Source organism: Vulpes lagopus, chromosome 6 (genome assembly GCF_018345385.1).
Source record: "Vulpes lagopus strain Blue_001 chromosome 6, ASM1834538v1, whole genome shotgun sequence".
In the NCBI taxonomy this organism is placed as follows: domain Eukaryota; kingdom Metazoa; phylum Chordata; class Mammalia; order Carnivora; family Canidae; genus Vulpes; species Vulpes lagopus.
The window spans coordinates 102,819,562-102,845,714 of NC_054829.1; the positions used below are offsets into that span (position 1 = coordinate 102,819,562).

Sequence of the window (26,153 nt, forward strand, 5' to 3'; positions counted from 1 at the left end):
ACACTAATTTTATGCCAAGAGTAAGGCATTTTCAGGGAAAGACAAGATGTTCCTTATATTTTCTAAAGGGTTGACAAGACAGAGTGAAATGCAAAGATTTCATTAATTTCTTTCTTAGATAACCTTCAGAATGTGGTACACTGGCAGGGATGAAATTCTTGTGGTCTTATAACTACAAAATATGATCTGGATAGGGTAATTATTAAGTCTTACACATTTCAGTGACTAATACAACAATACAATATTTAGTGTTTTTCTAAAAGACTTAGTAAAGGTAGAGAAACACCAGCTGGAGTTTCATTTTGTTCTGGTCCATGTTGTTGGCCATTTTCCAGTCTGATAGCCATCACTAGCTCTAGAGCTGGATCTTACTACATTCTTTCCCCACAGGGGAGAAAAAAAAGTAACCCCATAACACATTAAAGCATGCTACCGTGCTGTTAACATTCTCCTTAAACATTATAATTTACTTCTAGGAAAGATGTCAGTGCATGATGGTATTTTGTCCAGCAGAGATACGAGACTTGGACCTTATGTTGGGAGTGGGGTAGTGTAATGGTATCAAAACAAACCATACATTTCTCCTTAGGTAATATTTGATTAATGTTAAAAATAAAAATTTCCTTTAATCTGAGTAATCTGCTCAAGGATATAACAATGATTCTTCTCATGGGTTATTTAATCCATAATTTGGATGGTGGATTTATCTCTGCCTCTCCCTACTGATCTGAATATACACAGATTTATACACAGGCTGTCTGAGATTAATTCAGCACCTTTCAGTTTTGTAAGGGATGTCTTTTTTGGTGCTTTCTGTACAGATCATGCTGGCATGTTTTCCTTCTATGCCCAGGAAATCTAATTCTGGCTTACCAAAGTGCAGTTTCTCATGTGAGTTTTAAAAAGATGATTATCTCTGCAGTGAGACAAGAATGATATCTTGCCATCTTTTTCATTTCAAATGTTACACGAAGCCTGAATTGACTTTACCCTTCTTTTGATACAGAAGTCTTCCTACTCCTATTAACCCTACTAACTATGCAGTCTGCATTTGTTTGATTTGTCAAGTTAAACTCAGTCACACAGCAGCAAGGATCAGCACAAAATCTGACCCACCCTTTGGAGCAGCAGTACACAGTTCAGAGACTCAGGACTCCACTTCAATTACCTGAGAACACCTGACATTCCTTGATGCTGACATGACATTGTTCTCAGAATATCTGGATGTGCTTAATTATGTAATAGCTCACTGCTTAATTTAACCTATAGCATAAGGTGAATTAAAGATGACCTGACAAGTGAGATTGAGTAGGACTTAGAAGGAGAAGCCCTATGTGGTACCCTAATTACACTAAGATCTTGTGGTCCTCTTTTTTTGCCTTGTTCAGGGGAAAAGCGATGTTTTAGCTAGGTAAGAAATGGCAGATTCTAAAAGTTTCCTGGTGTATTTAATGTGGAAGCTAGGCCAAATACAAAAGCCCTATGAAGTAGTAAGTACAAAGAAACCAATAAATCCCTAATCAATTGTAATTACAGGAAATAGTGAATACATACATAAAACAGGATCATATATTTTCCAATTTTTGTCAGGTAGACAAATGAGCTGTAATTCTCAGATCTGTTTTGCCCTCTCCTATGTCATTTTAGACAACATATTCAATACACTTGGACATTATAGAGTAAATTCTTCATATCTGTATTATAAAAGACACTCTGGTCCTAATTCATATGTCAAATGGGTGATTTTAATACTGTTACACACTAGGTTAAGAGGCTCATTTTTTTTCTTTCTTGCAGTTGCTCAGTGATATTTTGCTACATGTTGAATTAAATATTGAGAGCCATTTTATTTTATTGAGATACAATCTATTCCATTTAATATTTTTATTTGTTGGATTTCCAATTTAGTTCTTTTACTAGGTCTTAAAAGAAGATGTAAAACCAGAAGAATTACAATCAGTACCTACTGTTTTGTAAGTAAGAAATTTCCTAGTCCAAATATGGGTTTGACATAAAAATCATAAACTTTTGCAAAGATAATTTGTAACTGTACTAACTAGAATTGGTACCTCTGCTTTCTTTTCACAGTGTTCAACCATGGCTTCCTTACTCTTTTCAAAATAGGACCCTGCCAGCTGCAGTGTACTGATTTTAACTTAGAAGAAAACCTGTTAGTTGCTTGGAAATCACTGTGTTTTGTTTGTTTTCTTTTTTAATACTCACAAGGGAAGAAGATATGAGAACTCTTATGAAAGAGTCTCTACTACTGTTTGACTAAAAATTATAGGGCTCAGATGAACTGTGTAAAGTAGGGTAGTCTGAACATACCCAAACCTAGAACTTTTTAAAAATTGCTATTTTAACCATTTTTAGGTGTTACAATTCAATGGCATTAAGTACATTCACAATGATATACAACTGTCACCACTAGTTATTTCCAAAATTTCTTATCATCTCAAATAGAAACGCTGTACTCATTAAGAAAAACTCAGATTCTCCCCTCTCTCAGCCCTTAATAACACTAATTTACTTTCTGTTTCCATGAATTTGCCTATAACAGATAGTTCATTTAAGTGGAATCACAGAATATTTGTCCTTTTGTGTTTGGTTTATTTCAATTTAGCATGAGCTTTTTAAGGTTCATCCACACTGCAGTATGCATCAGAACTTCATTCCTTTTTATGGCTGAATAATATTACACTGTATGTATATTCTATATTCTGTTTATTCATTCATCTGTTGATAGACACTTGGGTTGTTTCCACCTTTTGGCAGCTATAAACACTGGCATACAAGTATGTATCTGTTTGAGTTAGTGTTTTCTATTCTTTTGGGTATTTACATAAGGGTGGAATTGCTGGTCATAATGTAATACTACATTTATGTTTTGAAGGAATTGCCAAACTGTTAAACTGATTTCTACAGAAGTTGCATCATTTTACATTCCTACCAGCCTTGAGCCAGAATTTCTTTCCAAATTTTCCATATCCTTGCCAACAGTTAGGTGTGAAGTAGTATTCCATTGTGGTTTTGATTTATATTTCAGTAAAGACTAATGATGTCAAGTATCTTTTCATGTGCTTATTGGCCATTTGCATGTCTTCTTCATACCCTAGAGCCAAAGGGATTAGGAACTGGAAAGAGAGTAGTTAGAGAAGGCTTTCTGGGGAGAAGTGTTAACCTTCAGTAGAGGAATTCAGCAAACCTGAGATGATTTTTGAGGGAAGAATACAAGAGGATAAATACCCTTGACTTTTTCCCTCCCATAACTTGTCACAACTTCCCATTAGCTCAATAGCTGGAAGCCAGCCTCCTAAGGCAGAGAGAAGGGTGAAGAGGTGTGGAAAATGAATCTAGAATGAAAGGTGGAACAAATGGAAGCTACCTACTACCACGAATACACAGAATTCCGGTAAATAGACTTTAAACTGAGATGCTTCCAATTTATGTGGTGGTGGTGGGGAAGCATTAGTAAAGTCATACAGATCTGTACAGTAGATAAACAGCATAAGCAAATATCTGAAGTTTTTAACCCTATAGTGAGAAAAATTATGAAAATACATCTCTATATAAATATTCCTTTTTAAAAAAGATTTTATTTATTTATTCATGAGAGATAGAGGCAGAGATGTAGGCAGAGGGAGAAGCAGGCACCCCATAAGGAGCCAAATATGGAACTCGATCCCGGGACCTAGGATCATGACCTGAGCCAAAGGCAGATGCTCAAATACTGAGCCACTCAGGTGCTCCCAAATACTGAATTCTTTTCTCAAAAATAATTTCCTGATGTTGGATTGAAGCATGAATAGTTAAGCATATAATTTGTTTGTTGTCTACAAGTACTAATGACCATGCAGTTTGAAGAAGAAGGAATTATTCATAAGTTTCTGATAAGGAAGATATTGGCTAATTTATTCATGTGATGGCTCTTCATTTATCATTATTACCATATATTGTTATTATTTCATCCAAATAGTCATGCTTCCAGATTTCCTTCATATTTTGAACTTTTAAATTTGCACTATGATATAGCATTTCATAGTGTTTTGCATATAACAAATGACAAATGCTTTATAACTGATTTAATGAAATAAATTAGTTATCTACATATTTTTATATATGTTTTAAACTTTATGGTAAAGTGAGAACACAATTCTAGATATTAGTACAATGAGTAGGATGCTTTAAAGCATTCAGCATATTTAAGAAAATTAAATCATACAGGGTCTACTTATTAGATAACCATCTTTCAAATGGTGAATGCTTTATAAAAATAGAGCCTTAAGCTTGTCAGCCTAAAGAGCATGGAAGTTTATTTCAGGTCTTGGTTTCATATACTAAGAAGAACTACTGTGATTAGTTAGAAGTCAGAATAAGTCTATTTAAAAACAAACATACAGAAAACAGGACCGATGGCAGCATCAGACTCAAAAGCCTTAAGAACTTACTAAGAGGGTGGCCTGTAGAGTCATAATGGAGTTGTGTTTCAAACCTGGCTCTGAAACAGGCAAATTAAACTTTAAGTCTAAGGTTTACTCATATGTAAAATGCGTAGAATGCCTCCCTCATAGAAGAATGTTGTGTAGAATGAAATGAGATGACATATGAAAAGTACTTGCTACTTACAAAGACAGTCAATAACTATCATTGCAAGGACTTCTCCCTAAGGTTGTTTATCACTTGGAACCCAGAAATACGTGCTTTTCAATAGTATTTCTGTGGCTTGAATGTATTGATATGCATTGTAATTGAAAATTTATATTTTTCATCGGAATGCTATGGCAGTATAGATTAATGCAGCAGTAGGATTATGGTAGTAATAAAATAAGAATGGTAATTATTATTGTCTAACAATTTACATTAAAACAATTTAGATATCATGACTTTACTTTTAAAATGTTCTCATTTACTTAAAATTGCACATTTGTCATTTAGTATACTTTCTCTGAAATAGGTGTATTTAAATTGTTCCCTGTCAGATGCCTGAAATAATTATATAAAACATGAGTGAGTGATATATGTCATAACTAATAACCACTCAGATACTTCTTTAGTATGTTCAATTAAGGTTCCTCATCAAGGATGACCGTCATTTAGTGTCAAAAACCATTGTTACCATTAACCCCGTACTTCTGAGATAAGGATTATTGGATGCTTAAAATGGTCTAGGACCAAAAGGTTTAAAGTTTTCATCTCACTACATTTCTAGATTATTCAGTATATATAGACATTAAGGAATGCACATGTTAGAGTGGAATATTTTATCTCCACCGCTGGATACTTTGAGAAGTTTTTCTAGGTGTATTTCTAACTTTCTTTTTGTCCCTCTCTTCACTCTGCCCAGGGTAGTGGAGGAGTGATTTACTTGACTGGTAAATTTGGGAAGGCTCCGCCTTACCTTTCTTCATTCTGGAAATAAGCTACCTGCAGGAACAAACTACTTCTATTACTTTTCCAGGAACAGATTCGTCCCTCCTTTAGAAAAAGGGTTTATCCTGGTTCAGTGTTGCCTGTATCTGGATTATGTTCACCAATTCTGGGGGATTTGTGAGCAAGCCCATTTGGCTCTCATATTAAATTATATTTTCCAACTTGTCTTTTATAAAAAAAAAATAAGTGATATTTTTGACCTCCATATGCTACTCCTTGTTTTATTTTCAATTCACTTAGAACATAGGGAAGAGGGAAACATTTTATTTTTTCATATTCTCGTATATGAAAGTTGATATCCTTCCTGAATTCTCTATCATCAAAAAGTTTTGAGCCTACAGTAAATAAAATCTCCAAATCCAATAAATTCCATCATGATAAGCTTTCAGAGAACCCAGCCAAGCCCCAGTGTGCTTTTCCCATGGAAAGAATAGAAGCTATTTCTATGCGATTTCAGAAAGAAGTTCAAAAATAAAAACAAAAACAAAAATGAAACACCATAGCCTATCATTTGGATCTAAGTTTACTACTGATCTTGATGTTGCACACTGAGAAAAAAGCATTAATTCTTTTACTTGGAAAAGGTGAATAAGCTTTTCAGTGTAAGAATATAGTCAGATCTTGAAAGCTCGTTTGATTTGTGGCTAATTCCTGTGGAAATATACTCTTCCGGGTATCATTATGATGTAGGAATGAGTTAGGGGCAGACGGGGCTAGGCAGGGAAAGATAAGGAAAGGCCCCAGAGTCAGGTTCCTACCCAACCCAAGAAAACAGAGGTGAGACAGAAAAATCAGAAAAAAATAAACCTGGCTCCCTAGCTCTAAATGTTAGGAAGTATCCCTCCTTAATGGCTACTAAGTAATGGCTACAGAAGTCCCAGATGTAGAGAAATGATAGGAGGAGATATTAATCAGAAATAAGGGAACACTGTGTTTGTGCTCACCTTATTTATTTATTTATTTATAGACTTATTTACTTATTTATTTATGATAGACACACACCCACAGAGAGAAAGAGAGAGAGACAGAGAGAGAGAGAAAGAGGCAGAGACACTGGCAGAGGGAGAAGCAGGCTCCATGCCAGGAGTCCGACATGGGACTCGATCCCGGGACTCCAGGATCACGCCCTAGGCCAAAGGCAGGCACCAAACCGCTGAGCCACCCAGGGATCCCCTGTGCTCACCATATTAAAAAAAAAAAAGAAATCTTGCTTGTTACAAGTCCACCATGTTTGTTCTAAATATCCACCCTGATATTGACAAGAAATTTGCCAAGTTCCCTGGTCAGTTTCCTATAAAAGACAGACTGTAAATGTCCTCAGTGGCAACCCTATTGGGACCCTCTCACTTTTGAGAGCTTTCTCTGTCTTTCTCTGTATCTCTGCTTCATAAACTTCTATCACTTTGCTCATTTTCTGTTGTCCTTGAGATTCATTCTTCTACTCCGTAAGACAAGAACCAAGCTCTCCTAAAACAATTATGTGCATATGACATTTCTGCATACACTTACCTCTGCTGTGTGCTTTGCCACATGCCCCACGATGACAATGACCTTGCCTTTGAAGCTCTGGAGCACAGTAGTGAAAGGGCCCTGGGTAAGCTCTCCTTCTGCAGTGAAGGCAGCACTGAATGGAATGTTGATGCTGCCTGAAATATGACCCCGAATAAAACTGAGAAAGAAAGCTTAAGGAAAACATTTGTGTGTAGAAGTGAGTGTGTGAGGGAAACTCACAGAGGGAATTGATTCACAGAAGACAGTACATTGAAATAAATGTACAAACAAAACCAGATTAAAAAATTCCCTGAGCAGACAAAACTAGTTTAGTCACACAAGCAAACTTTAGTTTGACTTATTTTGCAAGACAAGTGAGGCCAACTTAACCTTGGTCACTTCTGGCTTATGCCTCTGAAAATCATAAAACTTAAATTGTTGCCCCAAATTGATGAGGTAACCCCTAATCAGTTCCTTTTCATTTAAGAAAATTCTAATATTGTAACCAAAGTGAAAAATAAACAGTAACTGCCTCCACATTGTAAAAGCTGCTTTATAACAATATATCCTTGAGCCTCATTTCACACTTTTGTTTGAGTGCTCCTGACTTTTTGGTATGTGCACAATAAGCTTTTACTAATTACTACTTCAAAGACTTATTGATTTTACTTCTAGTTTTTAGTGTTTTATCCCCCCTGAACTTTTTTTTAAAGATTTTATTTATTTATTCATGACAGACATACAGAGAGAGGCAGAGACATAGGCAGAGGGAGAAGCAGACTCCTCGAGGGAAGCCCAACATGGGAGTCATGCCCTGAGCCCAAGGCAGATACTCAACCACTGAGCCACCCAGGCATCCTACCTACCATCCCTCCCCTTAAGAACTTTGACAGTTCTTAACGTCTTGAATGCTCTAGTGAGTATTTTATCTAAGTGAAGTAAGGTATTGCTACAGAAAAAAAGTTAAATATGAAAATGTAATGAAAAAAGGAAAGGAAGAAGATGAGTTGAAAAACTGAAAGACTTCACTGATTAAACAAAGTATTGCAAAAGTGATCAGGATGCAGCAAATCCATGGCAATCCCATGGGTTGCACAATATTCATGGCTTTCAGTTCATTATTATTACCATGATTATTTTACAGCTCTGAAGTAATATAGTCAATCATATATTCTCAGACTTAACTTGATACTACAAAACCTATCTACTTTAGGCAAGTGACTGCTAACCAGGACCCTCTTTAGAGTTGATTAGGTATTAGCACTGGTTGGAAACACTTCTGTTGTTGTCCATTTCTCAACTGAATTTAGCTGATATTTCTATTCTTTCCAATTTTATGCTCTCTAAAGGGGTAATGTATTATTATATTTGCACTTTAGAATCGTTCATATGACTTCACTGAGTATTACTTTTAATTTTTGAATTAAAAGCATGTATTAGTAACATCATATGGTGTTAAAAAATATGCCCCCAACTAAGGCATAGCATATTTAAAGAAGTGGCAGATGATGAAACCAGAGAGGTAGATTAAATAATAATTATGATCTTAGTCCTTCAACAATTCCCAAGGTATTTAAATTTATTTGAAATGTGGGATCCTGTTTAATGTTATTTATTATCTGTCAATAATACCTGTTCCTGCCAATAGATGGCATGATGTTTAACAAATTATGCTTCTTGGACTCTCCATACAGAAAATTTAAAAATAAGGGTCCATATATCATATATATGTATATATAGGGGGATATATATATATCCCCCAAAATAAAGTACAATTAAAAAGACAATTCTTCATATAGAGAGTGTATAGAGGAAGGTTTTTTAAAAAAGATTTTTATTTATTTTAGAGAAATTGAGAGAGAGAGAGAGAGAGAGAGAGAATGCACAAGTGAGAGGGAGGGTCAGAGGGAGAGGGAGAAGCAGATTTCCCATTGAGCAGGGATCCTGAGGTGAGGCTGATCCTAGGACTCTGAGATCATGGTTAAGGTAGACACTTAACCAATTAAGCCACCCAGGTGCCCTGAGGAAGCCATTCTTAAATGTTATTATTAATCAAATAACTCTTCAAATAAACATAAAATAACTGAAAATTGTTCTAGAAGAGAGGGATAAGATACTCTGATAGGATATATCAACTTGGGGAGGACAGCAAAGGTTTTCACTGAGAAAGCAAGTGACAGCTGAGTTAAAATTGGAAAAATTAATGAAAGTTAATTAGACAAAGGGATGGAGTGGAGGTGGGACAGGGTAGTGGAAGGGATAAACATTTCAGGCAGAATATTAGGCTTACAGAAGTGTTAGGCACATGGCCCATAAAGAGAAACAAAGGCCAGTGCCAGCAGAATTTAGAGAGCAAGTGTAGCATGAGGTAAGATGAGCTGAGAAATGAATTCAGAGGCCAGACCAAGCAGGGTCTTGTAGGTCATGTTGATAATATTAGTCTTTATCCTAGAACAATGAAAATCAAAAATTATTTTAAGCAGAGAACTTACAAATCACATTTGTACTTTGGCAACAATGTGAAGAAAGGCTATTATGTGAAGACTAGTTTATTATAAGAAGTCTAGGCAATCTGTCTTCCCTCCCTCAACAATCGCTGACTGATGACCATGGAGGGGATATTTATATGCTCAATAGAGACATTTCCCTTAGATGTCTCTTGAAAAATGGAAGAGCAATAGAATTTTAAAAAGTTATGCCACAAGCAACTAATATCCCTTCTCAAAACTCATTAGTCATCATTGTAGAAGGGGAAAATTATAATTACTTATTGACATGACAGTTTCTCAATTGCCCCAGTTTGTAGGTTCATCTTTAGAATTCTACTTCTCTCTTTATGTTTCTCTGCCTCTCTTTCTCTCTCATTAATGGTGAGAGGAGAAATTGAGGCTCCCACTCTCAAGAATGATGGCATAGATTGACCATATATCTTACATTTGAAATTTTCTACTCGGTTGATGCTTCATCATTTTTTTTTGGCATTAGTAACAAAGGAAAGAACTATAAAAAGTTTTGAAAAATTAGAGAAGAAGTCAAGTAAACACTAGCATCCCAGTGTACATTGTTTAATTACAGTCTTCTAGATTGGACAAATAATTTATGATTATGGGTGGATCACCTCTGGATCTTATCAGCACTAGTTTCTCAAACATTGACAATTACTGAATATTCTCAATTGCAGTTTTCATCAACAGTCAGGGCTTTCTTCTCAGCATATAATTACTCTGATAGTACTTTTATATTCAGGTAGGACATGTCTTAAAATGAAAAATTTGGATATCATAAACTAAGAACCTAACAACTCAAATGTTTTCCGCAAATGATTCTACATCTGCCAGTCTGAATCAGTTGCAAGAGAGTTTGTGTTTATCAAACAGCCCTTATCAACTGTGAACATTTTTTTCTTTCCAGTGCTTTTATAGTAGCAAAAACAGTACAAATCTATCCTAGATATATTTGGGTTGCTTGCCCACCTCCCAGTTTGTTTGAAAGAGCCTCAACTATTGTACCCATGAAAGGGTGAGCCTAGATTACCATGTTTGTATCAGATGATCCTTCCACAATCATGGCTGAACAGACAGTAGAGAAGGGAAGGGTGAAGGTGAATATCTGATGCTGGCTGAGCCAATTAGTTTCTCTCCCTTGAAAATAAAAAATAAAAGATAAAAGACAAAAGACGATGCTTAAACTGTGTTAAGCTTTACAATGTAAGTTACATTTGAAAGCCTGCTATATATTTATTTTTTCATTTTTTTATTTTAATTTTTTTAATAAATTAATTTTTAATGGTGTTCAATTTGAAAGCCTGCTATATACAATTTGTTCAGCTACATATTAGAAAATTAGTGACTCTAAAAATAATATTTATTTAACAAGATAAATTCTACAAATACTTGGCTTAAAAAAGTACTCATGTGTACCCAAATACCCAATATCTAAAATCTGTATCTAAATCATAGAGGACCATCTAGATGGTTTTATCAACTCATCACCAATTTCTTACGTGCTTTTAAAGATTTCAGTCCAAAATGCTTTTTAGTTACTAGATGCAAGTCATAAACTTGTTACTATCCTAGGATTTTCTGTTGGTTGTGCTTTATAGTTTGATTTAAAAAAAAAATCTATATTAAATGTTAAAATGCTTGACAAAATATGATGGTAGCAGAGACTTTTTGGGAAAAAGAAAATTATAACCCAAAATGCATAAGTATTCCAAACCTTTTTAAAGCTATCTTAACATTTTTTTTAAAAAGATTTATTTATTTATTTATTCATTCAGAGAGAGAGAGAGAGAGAGAGAGAGAGAGGCAGAGACACAGGCAGAGGGAGAAGCAGGCTCCATGCAGGGAGCTCGACGCGGGACTCGATCCCAGGTCTCTAGGATTGTACCCTGGGCTGAAGGCGGCACCAAACCGCTGGGCCATTGGGGCTGCCCGAAATGTAGGTTTCTTATGTGAAACCTATATCATAATGATGAAGCAGAACTCTGTTATGCAATTTCTAAACATGTGAGAGGCTGCCAGATTATATTGTAAAGGTAGGTATTTGAATACTTTTCTTTACCTTCTGAGTCCTCCATAATCATAATAAAATATTAAGTATCTGAAAACTGAGTGAAGCACAGATTTTATATTTTGTGTTAATTAGACAGAATAAGAGTGTGATAGAAGGCAGTTTCTGACATATAGTTACTAATTAGTAGTGGGCAAAATATGGCAAGGAGAGCAAAATGTTAGAGAACACACATCTGAGATAAGCACTTTCTCCATGCTTTAAGAACTTCAGTTTGACTTCATTGTACTGCAGTGGAAGACAAGTGTGTATGGGTTCTTAATACTAAGGCAGTATTAGAAATCAGCATGCACCAATACATATTTGAGGATTACAAGTGTCACTTCACTGCTTTCCTCATATTCTAGACAGAAATTTGGATCCTCTACATTTGCCTTTTGTATTTAAAAAAGCCATTGTTTGTCAGCATAAACACAGATATGGGGTAAACAATAACCACACTTGAAGTTCTGTAGTGAGTACTCTACCCAACAGCCAGACACTCTGCTATTTTAGAAACTAAGAACTTAAAAAGTTTCATCTTCAAAGTACTTATTTAGAATCTAGAAGCCAAAGTATTTATGTGGTAATTGCCTCCAATTATATATACATCTTTATAGTGTAACAATGTACATTACAATTTTCAGATTGGTTTTGACAAAAGTGGCAGTGGCTCTCATAAACAGTAACTTTTTAACCTTTCAGTGTTCATAAAACATTTTTACTATTAGGATTTTTTATGACATTCTTGAAAGAATTAAAAGATAAAGGACCTGATTAAGGAATCATTAGTAATTACAATGAAACCTCTGCTATAGAACAATAGTAGCTATAAAAATAGTATAGCAGGCACCTAGTCAGGTATTTGAATCAAGTTGTTTATTACACTGATTGCGCTCTGTGATATATTCCAGTAAACGTGATTTTTCATTGGCAACTGGTGACCCTGCAGTAAGCTCTTCCTTTCTCCAAAACACAGCATTCAACTCAACATTCCATTTGGTAGACATTACCAAAAAAGCATTCAAGTGTGTACTTATAATAAAAATAAATTTTCACATTAAACAAAATCTGGTATTCCAATGTATAAATAAGTCAGAACAAGTATTTTAAAACATGTGTGAGAAAAGACTTGGATTATTAGAATAGTATAAACATATAAGGATGACATGCATCATCTTTTAGGTTTCTAAGATATGAAGACCTTCCTATATTTATAAGTCAGTCTATATAACAAATATTATAAGTAAATGCACCATAAAATATCCCTCTGAGAATAATATAGGTATATTAAATAGGTAAATGTTCATAATCTAGAAAGATTGTTCACTTCACAAAAGGATTTAATAATGGATTTAAAATATCTAACAGCTCAAAATTTAACCCAGAAACAATCTCATATTTTTCTAAACACTAAAAGACCACAGCATTTTTGCTGGGTTACCTCACTTAGTGACTTCATACCTCTATAAACGAAACACACCAGCATTTCATCAAACCACTTTGTTGGCTTTGTTTGGTTGCTATGCTAACTAATTATAATTAGTGTTATAGAGTCCAAAGTAAAGGCTATACCTTTAATATAACAATAGCCAAAAGAGAATATGGAATTAAGCCCGTAGTTTCCTCATATAGAGTGTAATTAAATAGCATTAATCAATAGAAAATTATATCTTTAGAGATCACCATTTCTCCTTGCTAAATCTGTTGCTGCTTTCTTTGAATGATATCACCATCCACCAAATCAGTTTAAACTTCATCAGTGGCAACATCCAACATTTTAAAGCACTAATAAATCTCATCTTCCTATCTCTGTTCCCATGACTAACTGCCTATTTCAGATACTTCCTCCCTTGAGCACAGACTATTATGGTAGCTTTTTGTTTTCTTCAACTCTTATCGTTTTCCCTTAGAAATCCACTCTCTTCACAATACTGTTAAATTAAAATTTAAAAAACAAACTTCTGATTATCATATCCTTGTTAAGAAACCTTTCATGGTTGCCTATAAGACAAAGCCCAAATGTCTCAGGTGAGTCCACATGAATAAGACCTAACTACTTCACTTCCAACCAAATCAGATCACACACTGTTTCCAGTATATGTCCTGCTTAGCTCCTGCAAGCTTTCTCTGCCTAAATATTTTTTCTCCATTTTTTGAGTGTTCAAACAATATCCATCCTTCAAATGTTTCCTCCATGAAAACTTGCCTTCCCAAAGTATCTGTACATCTCTCATGACAGCAGTTTGATCTTATATAAAACATCCTAATGCTAATATACTTGACTTCCATCAAGACTTAAAACAATTTATAGGACCTGTATTTATCTCATCTATGGAACTCTCATAATGCTTTATTTAATACAGTGTTTAGAATACATGTTGTATATTTGCTGAGTAAATGAATTTCAGAATTGTGTCAAACCTAGAATAACTTGTATAAGCACAAATATGTTAAATATTTCATAGCCTTCCTAGCTAGTGGCACCACCACCTATCAACACTTGTAAGTGCCATGATGCAGAATTACCTTTTTTAATACATAGAAAGAGAAAAGGGAAAGAAATAGCACTAAAATGTATTTCTCTGAATTTTCTCCAGCATAGATATTGGCCCAAAGGGTTTACTAAAGCTGATTTATTTTAGGGCAAAGCTAAAGATCTCCCCCTTTATGACTGCAAATATGGAGAAATGTTTATGCATATCAAAGGATTCCATCCTTCTGGTCTTGCCTGTTCCTTACCTCCACTCTCATCTTCTTCCACACGCATAAATCCCTACAAGATAGAAATGTGAGCATGCTACTTATCTGATCAAAATTCTTTAATACTTTCTCATAGTCTTTGGAATAAAACTCAAATTTCTTAGCATGTTATGCAACATTCTCCATGAAGCTACCTTTGCCTACTTTGGTGTCATTTCCTACCCTCATGTTTTCCAGCCACGCATATCCAGAGTACTTGTAATTTCCTGAATGTGTCTTCTCACCCTCTCTGTGCATGCATACAGTATTTTTTTTTCAGTCTAAAATGTCCTTTTCCTCTTCATTTCTGGGGTAATTACTATACGTCTCCCAAGACCTGCCTCAGATCACCTAGCATGGGTGATCATCCTTATATTCCCATGGTCTTCTGGGTGTGTCTCAAACAAAAACCATTTCACATTGAATTGGAATTATCTATTTAATGTGTCTCTCTTAGCCATAAAATTGTGAACTCCTGGTCAGCAGGGGTTCTGACTTAACTCTGTTTCCCCACTGCCCTCAGATAGGATTGGCGGACTGATTGAATGAGACTATATGGCACTCAGGAACTAGGGCTGTGGATGAGTCTCAGAACGAATAGGGGCTCTTCAACAGTTAATGTACCTTAATTCAGCTCTGAACACCAGTATCTCTAAATTACTTTGAAGAAATTTTTAGAAACTAATTCTTTAGGACACAGAGACAAGAGCAACACTAGCATTTACTAAGAATGAATAATGTGGTATAATAATAAAAACAACGGAGTTTATGTGTTTTTCAAATTAAAAAATTTAAGCCTGAGGTTCTCTTTTCAAAGCTTCTGATATTAAAAAAAGTAAGTGCTTTATAAAAAAAGCTGCAAAAACCTCAGCCTTGAATTCAAGGATATGAGAATAATATTCCTTCAAAATACCTCTGTTTACAGATAGTATCAGTTGGTCCCACATTTACATGACTAAGACTACTCTTAATATGAACTCCAGAAAATTTGAAACTCTATTTAGAACCATTAAAGAAAACAACAGTTTGGTTTGTGTATTATCTTTGAAACTATTAACATTACTTATGAAATTTATGCCACTATATGAGAAACACGTTCTATTGCCTCTTTATGCAGTTATTGTTTGCTCAGAAATTCCTGTAACGTATTAGAATTTAACTGACTTAAACCTTTATGTAGATTAGCATTTCAAGTTTCTTTCTTATAAAAACAAAAATAATATGATTTCAATAGAAACTTAGCTGTTAGCTTCTCTGACATAAACTGTTCAGCTTTAATATTGAATTTAGATTAGATTATCTCTAAATTTCCTTCTTACTCAAAAGTTGAGATTGTCTTTATTGTCAGGTGGGTAAAGTCTGTTTTTATGTTCTCCAGATTTCCTTTTCTGTGTTCTTTACCCGTACTACTGGGATCCACAGAAGTTAGGGGTAGTTCTCTCAGACTTAATAGGCTTCTCCTTACCTTATCACAAAACTTGATAATAGATTAAAATAGTCTTCTTTCAGGGTATTTGTATTATTAACTGGGAATACTTGTATCATAAGCTAAATGACTAAAGCTTTAGCAGAATTTCAGGTGATGGGGTTCAAGATACAGTACTCTTAAATATGGCATCTTGGTATACTGAAAATTTAAGCTGAAGGAATTTGAGAAATGGCATGTGCAGAGGATGGTGATATCTGTATCTCTAAGACAGGGGGACACTGAAAGTAATGTGAGCAAATAGGCCTTGCTAAGTTTCCTTTAGTTTAGCTAAATTTAACTCATACTCCCTTTTGCCCTATCAAATGTTCCTGCCACTCTCCACTCTTCATTAAGACTCACATAAAAACTCTCAGTTTAACCATTTCTTCATTTATTTCCTTATTAAGGCTTCTTTCATTTATTTCCTTATGAAGGCTCCCATGTCATGTAAAACTTACATTAAATTGATTTGTATGCTTTTCTCTTATTAATTTGTCTTCTCTTACAGAAGCCCCAGCCAAGAATTTAGAAGGGTAGAGGGAAAATATACTTTTCCTCCCTTATATGCATAGGAGGGATCTAGGGGGTGATAAGGCTATCCCTTATATTCATTGGTAGATAGTAACTTATTTTGCTGAAAGGTAATTGCCTCCCTCTCTTTCATAAACAATCATTTCAATTATTTTACATAGGTAAACAAGATGAGATTAAACTTTAGATTCTTAATCTCCTGAAGGAACAAATTAAGAAAAAATTTTCACCATTATGAAGATAGAAGAAACGTGTTAGCCAAACTTTCCTGTTTAAATGATCTTATTATAAAAGCAAAAGAGAGGATAAAAATTATATACAGAGACTATAAACAATTTGAAAAATATTATAAACAACACTTCAAAAATAACTTACCTTCTTTGGGAAAAGGTATTAGAGTTTTGTGTGTTTTTTTTTTTTTTTTGGTTTCTACTGTATAGGATTACATTTTGTTGGTGTGGGAAAAATAAATATTTTAAGAATCTACTAGTATTAAATATTTATTAACTTCATAAAAAGAGAAGTAAACTCACTTGATTCCAGGACCCCAGGATCACACCCTGAGTCAAAGACAGACATTCAACCACTGAGCCAGCCAGGCATCCGGGAAAATTTAATAGAATATTTTTTTAAAAGACATTTATTTATTTTAGAGAGAGAGGGATGGAGAGAGAGAGAGAGCTCACACTAGCATATGAGTAGGGGGAGGGGCAGAGGGAGAGAATTTCAAGTAGACTTCCCAAAGAGCATGGAGTCTGATGTGGGTCTCCATCTCACAGCCCATGAGATCATGATCTGAGCTGAAATCGAGTCAGATGCTTAACCAACTGACCCATCTAGGTGCCCCAACAGAAGAATATTTTTAATGGATTAAATGAAATCATGATGGTAGGAAAAAACCTTTCTAACATGTCTCCCTCAAAGTGTTCCAACTTTGCTTTCCAATATTTAAAACAGTTCAGTTTTCTCAAGTGGGATTTATTTTGGAAATGCAAGCGTCATTCAATACTTGCAAATCAATCAACATATACCAAATATGCCACCCCCAAACCAAAAAAACCCCAAAACCCTAGAAACAAGCTTAAACAGGTAAAAGACCTGTAATTTTTGAAAACTATAAAATGTTGATGAAAGAAATTGAAGATGATGCAAACAAATGGGGGACATTCCACACTCATGGATTGGAAGGATTAATATTGTTAGAACGTCCATACCACCAAAAGCAATCTACAGATTCAAAGCAATCCCTATTAAAATGCCAGCAGCATATTTCACAAAACTAGAACAAATACTAAAATTTGTATAGAACCACAAAAGAACCTGAATAGCCAAAGCAGTCCTGAGAAAGAAGAACAAAGCTGGAGGTATCATAATTGCAGATTTTAAGATATACTACAAAGCTGCAGTAACCAAAACAGTGTGGCACTGGCACATAAATAGACACAAATATCAATGGATCAAAATAGAGAGCCCAGAATTAAACCCCCAATTATATTGTTAGCTTATCTATGACAAAGGAGGCAAGAATATACAAAAGGAATACAGGCTTCCAGTTATGGAAAGAATACACCATGGGAATAAAAGGCACAGTATTAAAAAAAAGAAGAAACATCTAGAATAACGTTTGACCAAATATCTGGACACCATAACTAGCCAAGTTGGCACATAAAATTAACCATCATATGATTATTGATAAATTACTTAATAGCTGACTAACTCATTTAAAAAAATAGTTCAATTGGCAGAAAAAAAAGTTCAGTTATCCCTGAATCTGTGGCTGTGTCTATATAAAGACAATTACTGGCACATTTGTTTACTAGAGATCAGGCCCCCCCATACAAGGCACTGAAAGTAAAAATTCAGTTTGTGTGTAAGATTTGAAGGAACATGTATTGCATTTGAACATGTAATTTGGAATCAATGGATGTCTCATTCAGTCATTAATTTATATTCACTTGTTAACTGACTTATTTATGCTTAACAGCCCTATGCAGAGGCCAATTAGTCACTTGGTTAAAATTTAGGAGCATAAATCTTAGGAGCATGGGTTTGTCTCTACCAACTGCCATTCGTAGGGGCTTGGGGAAGCTGCTTAGCCTTTTTAAGCCTCAGTTAAGCATCTTCATCAGTAAAATAGAGGTTAAGCATCTGGTTAAGCATCTTCATCAGTAAAATAGAGGTATTAGCAGAATCTACATTGTAAGGCTAGCATCATGCTTTGTATGCTGGGAGAGCTTAATTATAGCTTAATTATATAATTAAGATTATTGTAGATTATAGATTTTTAGGAATTAATGATTATAGGTATCCAGGAATTGAGGGCATGTTACTAACTCTAAAACTACATTACAGAGATTTCTGACCATCCTATAGTTTCTCTTGACTTAAGTGATTCTTTTCTCTTTTGACTTAATCTCTTACATTGCTGGTGTCTTTGGTGGCCCAAAATGGCCAAGCAAGTTCATATACTAGGTTGCTGCCCTTGTTTGTCCTTCTGCCTAGAATGTTCTTCCCTATATAATTTGTAGCCTGCCTCTTTACATCATTTAGTTAACTGCTGAAATATTTTTTTGAGAAGGTTTCCTTGAGTACTTTATAAAATTTTATTATTTTCCTTTTCCCTGCTTTATTTTCATATATAGCATTTATTGCTGTTTAAGGTCCTATGATAGATATATTTATCTATCTCTTCAATTAAAATGAAGTTACCTTGAGTGCGGGAAATTTCTCATTTTGTTCACCAACAAATCCTCAAACTCTAGTACATTACTGACTAGAATATACTGAGATAGCCAGTAAATATTTGTTGAATGAATGCATATTAGATTTGATGAATGCTTCAACCTCTAAATTCTGACTCTACTGACTTCTAAGTAGTGTCTTGCTTCTGGGTTTTAGGAAGAAAGGCCTCAAAAGTCACTGGGTATATATATACATATATATACAGAATGTAAAATGCCACTGTTTCTTTATGTTATAACTTTGAAAGGTTATGGTAGGACACTGGCACTGTGTCCTCCATCCTGTTGTTTTCCTTATAAAAATATTTTCTGGGTACTTTCTAGGAGCCAAACCTGGTGCTGGGATTATAAAGATTAAAAGGATATGACCCTTATCCCTGCCCTGCTTCTGTTATCTAGAGATTACTTCTTTACTGATACATTGTTTGTACCACTCATTTGGCACTTTTAATACATCATTGTCTTTACTATTTACTTATTTTCCAAATAAATATTTTCATGTTTTATATTCTTTATACTAAAAGCAACCTAGTGAATAAGAACTATATTTTATACCTTTTTCTTTAAAGAATTATCCACAGCACTAATGAGAGTAAAATTTATTGGTTGCTATTAATGATGACATCTAAAAAAGTCAAACACCACATTCTAATATATTACTTTGTAGCACTAAATTTATGAATCTCTCCATTACCATTAAACACACTATTCCTTTGCCGTTAATTGCCTGAGAACAGAGTTTCAGATTAACAGAAAAAAAGTTACTTATTTCCTCATAATATAATCAAATGGTGTGCATCATTAGAGATTATAAAAGGTTTTTCAGTCTTGGAAGGCCATAGGTAGGTAGTTTAGATACTTCATTGAGAGGGTTTATAGAACCCACAGTTCTCCATTATTCATTTTGCTCTTGACACTAGAAGAGACCTAATGACACCCAATGACTCTTGGAAGAGTTTAGCCTGTGGTTCTTCTCTAAGCAGTGTGATTGATACAACGGTGCCAACATTTGGTATTTAGAGGTGAGACAAAGTAGATATGTGATAAAAGAAGAGGATATTGGAAAAAAAAAAACACCACAACTTAGAAATGTTGTGAGGATAAATAACTCAACTTTAAGTACACTTTGGTTTTAAAGCAGGCTTTCAAAAAGGGGATTTAGAAAATTTCACAAGTTCGGTTCTTTGGGAAGGTTATAAAAGATAAGTGACTTTAATCAGGAACAAGACAGGGATGTCCACTCTCACCACTGCTGTTCAACATAGTTCTGGAAGTCCTCGCCTCAGCTATCAGACAACAAAAAGACATTAAAGGCATTCAAATTGGCAAAGAAGAAGTCAAACTCTCCCTCTTTGCCGATGACATGATACTCTACATAGAAAACCCAAAAGCCTCCACCCCAAGATTGCTAGAACTCATACAGCAATTTGGTAGCGTGGCAGGATACAAAATCAATGCCCAGAAATCAATGGCATTTCTATACACTAACAATGAGACTGAAGAAAGAGAAATTAAGGAGTCAATCCCATTTACGATTGCACCCAAAAGCATAAGATACCTAGGAATAAACCTAACCAAAGAGGTAAAAGATCTATATCCTAAAAACTATAGAACACTTCTGAAAGAAATTGAGGAAGACACAAAGAGATGGAAAAATATTCCATGCTCATGGATTGGCAGAATTAATATTGTGAAAATGTCAATGTTACCCAGGGCAATTTATACGTTTAATGCAATCCCTATCAAAATACCATGGACTTTCTTCAGAGAGTTAGAACAAATTATTTTGAGATTTGTGCGGAATCAGAAAAGACCCCGAATAGCCAGGGGAATTTTAAAAAAGAAAACCATATCTGGGGGCATCACAATGCCAGATTGCAGGTTGTACTACAAAGCTGTGGTCATCAAGACAGTGTGGTACTGGCACAAAAACAGACACATAGATCAATGGAACAGAATAGAGAACCCAGAAGTGCATCCTGAAATGTATGGTCAACTAATATTCGATAAAGGAGGAAAGACTATCCATTGGAAGAAAGACAGTCTCTTCAATAAATGGTGCTGGGAAAATTGGACATCCACATGCAGAAGAATGAAACTGGACCACTCTCTTTCACCATACACAAAGATAAACTCAAAATGGATGAGAGATCTAAATGTGAGACAAGAGTCCATCAAAATCATAGAAGAGAACACAGGCAACACCCTCTTTGAACTCGGCCACAGTAACTTCTTGCAAGATACATCCACAAAGGCAAAAGAAACAAAAGCAAAAATGAACTATTGGGACTTCATCAAGATAAGAAGCTTTTGCACAGCAAAGGATACAGTCAACAAAACTAAATGACAACCTACAGAATGGGAGAAGATATTTGCAAATGACATATCAGATAAAGGGCTAGTTTCCAAAATCTATAAAGAACTTATTAAACTCAACACCAAAGAAACAAACAATCCAATCATGAAATGGGCAAAAGACATGAAGAGAAATCTCACAGAGGAAGACATGGACATGGCCAACATGCACATGAGGAAATGCTCTGCATCACTTGCCATCAGGGAAATACAAATCAAAACCACAATGAGATACCACCTCACACCAGTGAGAATGGGGAAAATTAACAAGGCAGGAAACCACAAATGTTGGAGAGGATGCGGAGAAAAGGGAACCCTCTTACACTGTTGGTGGGAATGTGAACTGGTGCAGCCACTCTGGAAAACTGTGTGGAGGTTCCTCAAAGAGTTAAAAATAGACCTGCCCTATGACCCAGCAATTGCACTGTTGGGGATTTACCCCAAAGATTCAGATGCAATGAAACGTCGGGACACCTGCACCCCGATGTTTCTATCAGCAATGGCCACAATAGCCAAACTGTGGAAGGAGCCTCGGTGTCCATCGAAAGATGAATGGATAAAGAAGATGTGGTTTAGGTGTACAATGGAATATTACTCAGCAATTAGAAACGACAAATACCCACCATTTGCTTCAACGTGGATGGAACTGGAGGGTATTATGCTGAGTGAAATAAGTCAATTGGAGAAGGACAAACAGTGTATGTTCTCATTCATTTGGGGAATATGAATAATAGTGAAAGGGAATATAAAGGAAGGGAAAAGAAATGTTGGGAAATATCAGGAAGGGAGACAGAACATAAAGACTCCTAACTTGGGGAAACGAACTAGGGGTGGTGGAAGGGGAGGAGGGCAGGTGTTGGAGGGGAACGGGTGACGGGCACTGAGGTGGACACTTGACGGGATGAGCACTGGGTGTTTTTCTGTATGTTGGTAAATTGAACACCAATAAAAATTAATTAAAAAAAAAAAAAAGATAAGTGACTTTATTTTCTTTCTTCATTCCCTTGGGACCACTCCCCCCCAAATGACCCAAAACACTACCGATTCTCTTCTTTAGGTCTGTGATTATAAAGACTAAAACAACCAACTCAGGTCTCTGCCTAGTTGTAACTATGAAACATGTATTGTGGGATGACATAAAGGTATTCCGATGTTAGGCAACTCATCCATACTCCTCACAGAACAATGATCAGGCTAGCAACTCTGCTTTCTGCTGTTCCATTTATATTTATTCTGAAGAAAATAAAAGAGAGTAGCAATTTAAAAATCAGACAATGAGGTTTGAAAAACTTTGGACTGAATGTCACTTTTATATTGTGTGTATTTTAAAATTTCAAATACCTATTTAAATTATTTGAAAGGAAGTTTCAGAAGAGTGCTGGGCATAATGCTATTTTAATTATTTTACGAGTAATCCTTAAAATTAAAATAGGCTAGGGCACCTGGTGGCTCAGTTGGTTAAGCATCTGGTATTTTTGGGCTCAGGTCATGATCTAATAGGTCATGGGATGGAACCCTGCCTCCAGCTCTGCACTTAGTGGGAAATCTGCTTGGAGACTTTTTCCTCTCTGCCCCTCCCCTCTTCTCTTTCTTTCTCAAATAAATACACAAATCGTTAAAAAAAAAAAAATTAAAATAGGGCACTATAATGCTACACTTTTTCATGGTTTTATGAGACACTATGACTAAAGGCTCAACCAAAAGAAACAAGCTAAAATTTTTAAAAATTAAATGTATTTTAAACCCTTGAAATAACAGATAAGATCTTTTACGGCAAGAGTTCCTGACTTGTCAACTGGAATTTAATGCTTCTTTTGGGAATCCACTCATCTACTCCACTAAAGAACTTCCAGTATCCCTGAAGATCTAATAACCAGGGACATAAACATTTAGGCTCTCTCCAAATTCAGTTATCTTTCATAAGTGAGGGAAAATAAAAAGTAGTTACTTTTCACAAAAGTAGTGGGGATATATCATTTTAAATAGCAGGCTTCCAAAATGTATTCTTAGTAATCTGAGATTCTATGGATTGCTTCATGAGTTCAGCAAATGTAGTTTAAATCTCATTCCAAAAACTGTAATTGCAAATATATACATGAAAACTCATATGCTAGGGGCACCTGGGTGGTTCAGTGATTGAGCATCTGCCTTTGGCTTAGGTTGTGATCCCAATGTCTTGGGATGGAGTCCTGCATTGGGCTCCCCACAGAGAGCATGCCTATGTCTTTGCCCCTCTCTGTGTGTCTCTCATGAATAAATAAATAAAATCTTAAAAAAAAATGCCAATTTTAGCTTATAAGAAACCACTAATCTGTTAAGCCTTATTTTCATATAACTCATTTCTAGTTAGTAAATGATATAAATACTAACCTACGAAGAAAATCATTTAAAATTTCTTCATTTATATTTTATATAATGAATTTCTAAGACAGAATTTATTTAAAAAAAAAGAGTTACCCTGTTTTAAAAAGTTTGAATATCATTTACCTAGATTCTAGAGTACAGAGAATCAAGGCATATTTCATGAGAATCTGACAGATTAAGATATAGGCAGAAAGATTAAACTACTACTATTTTGTAACTGTTCCTACTTTACTGCCAAGCAAAATCCCAAGAAGTTATGGTACATTAAATGTAAAATATCAGTAAAAAATACTTTAATATGTTTTCTAAAGACAATATTTTGAATATTATAATAAATACAAGTTCAAAGTTGAGATCTGTCAATCTTTCTTTTTAGGCCATGAAATAGACCAGTTAAATACTCTCCATCTTCACCAAAATTTTATCTATAGCGAGAAGGATTCAAATGCCTGCAAGAATAGCAATATACACTAGAGAAACATAAAAACCAAGAAAATGTCCCAATATTCTGGTGTTGTCTGGAAACCATTTTAAGGTCATGCAATGTTATCTTATGAAACATTATACAAGTCTATTCCGGCATCTAGTATGAGAGTTATTTAGCTATTTCAATTCAGAGGAACCCCCGATATGTTCATTGTTTTTACCACATACCCTTAAAATGGAAAGGAAACAGTATGAGTAAGGCAGTACCACCCTCTAAAAGCGCATATGTAAAGGATACTCTTCACTATTCCGGATGTCAACTACCAGGAGCTTTGGTTTACTGGACTTTGTCTTCTTGGTAGGTGTTTTGAAATGGCCTGTCACTGTGAGTTCACACAAGTCAATAAGGTCCTCTGCTGAAATTCGGGGTGATACTTCTGACTTTAGGTCATTCAATGGGATGGATTCTCTTGACTGAAAAAAATATACAAACAGTACAAATATTGAGAATAATACAGAGAGACAAACTATAGCCAATATAGAATATCTGTAGGCTCTTGATATCAATCACTGTAGCATATAGGAGAACAGGAAACTGAGTTGCACTTTAGTGGTCTACTGTGTACCTGTATTCCTTACTATTAAGGTTTACTTACACACAGAGGAAAGCATTATTCTTTTGGTTCACTACAAGCTCCTGGTTCAAATGTGATAGAAAGAGATGAGGCAGATTTTTCTTTATGAGAGCACATTTCACTTTTCTTCAAGTATAATTACTATTGTTGTGTATCACATTAATTAAAACTCTGATAATAGAAGAAATTGCACTGTAACTCAGTAAACATACTAATGAAAGAATGTGGTTCTAATATACATACTAGACTTTTATAATATAATTTATATCACATATAGATAGTTGAACAGAAATTAGATTCTCAGAGATGAATGCAGAGCGATATAACACTTTCTTAGATAGTAAACAAAATTGACAGTGTATCTTAATTGTGAAGGAGGTAAAATGAGACTCTAGACAATCAAACCAGTACTTTGGTCTATGTGATTGTGATAGGGTGTAAGACTGATTCAGAAGAAGGGCTGTTTACAACTGCTCTCCATGTTATTCAAGAGGGAGAGGGAATTCCCCCCCCCCCCACCGCCCCGGAAAAGGCAACAAAATACTACTTAACTAAATTCAACATAAATTTATGGAGCATTAATAGTCACTCTTGAAAACTTATTTAACATTCCTCGAGAATTTAAGAACTTTCAAAATTCATTTGATTGAAAAACAGGGATTCAAAAGAAAAATATATATTTAAGCATATAAATATATATGTTTTCAAAACAGAGTCTATTATCTCATTTACTTATTTTCTCTATTTTCACAGTTCCATTGTGGGATATCACATTTAGAATTTCCAATTTAGAATTTCTAAGCAGGAGTGAATATATGGATCACTTAACAGACAGACTTTTAAAAAAAAGTTTTATTTAAATTCCATTTAGTTAACATACAGTGTAATATTAGTTTCAGGTGTATACTCAACACTTCTATACAACACCTGTTCATCAAGACAATCCCCATCACCTATTTAACTCATCTTGTGTGTCTCTGTGCCCCATCCCCACTCCCCTACCATTCAGACAGACTTTTTTTGAAAAAAAAAAAAAAAAAAAAAGGTTTGGTTGTAGTTTCAACTGAAATGTCAGCTCTCATCCCTTGGGTTCCCCTGATTATGCCATAAATTCTTTCTCCCACTTCATTAGCTTTTAAACAGAAATGGAAATTGCTATGCTTTGTGGATATTTATGGGTCTTAATCAAAGATAGACATTAGAAATTTCATTTTTTTAATATTAAGAATTAAATCTACTTAAATATTCTGAAATTTAAAATGTTTCAAAAAGATAGAACTTTAAAATCAGCTAGGTATACAATCAATGCTTTGATCTCTTTTGTTAGATTGCAATCTCAATAGGTATTTTTCCCACGCTTCACATGAAGTCGTACATTTATGAAGATAAAATAAAGAACTTTCGATTACCCTAGTACTG

General features: G+C 34.8%; 1 protein-coding gene across 3 annotated transcripts in view; it reads right to left on the reverse strand.

Annotated features, from left to right (window-relative positions):
- The window catches only part of TBCK (TBC1 domain containing kinase), a 229,078-nt gene that overhangs the window by 16,832 nt on the left and 186,093 nt on the right, over positions 1-26,153 (reverse strand). For all 3 annotated transcript variants that reach the window (XM_041758251.1, XM_041758248.1, XM_041758250.1), the window contains 2 exons: positions 24,398-24,573; positions 6,940-7,099 (listed from right to left, as the gene is read on the reverse strand). In XM_041758251.1, the coding sequence (XP_041614185.1) occupies positions 6,940-7,099; positions 24,398-24,573 (336 nt within the window). The remainder of the gene's footprint in view (positions 1-6,939; positions 7,100-24,397; positions 24,574-26,153) is intronic.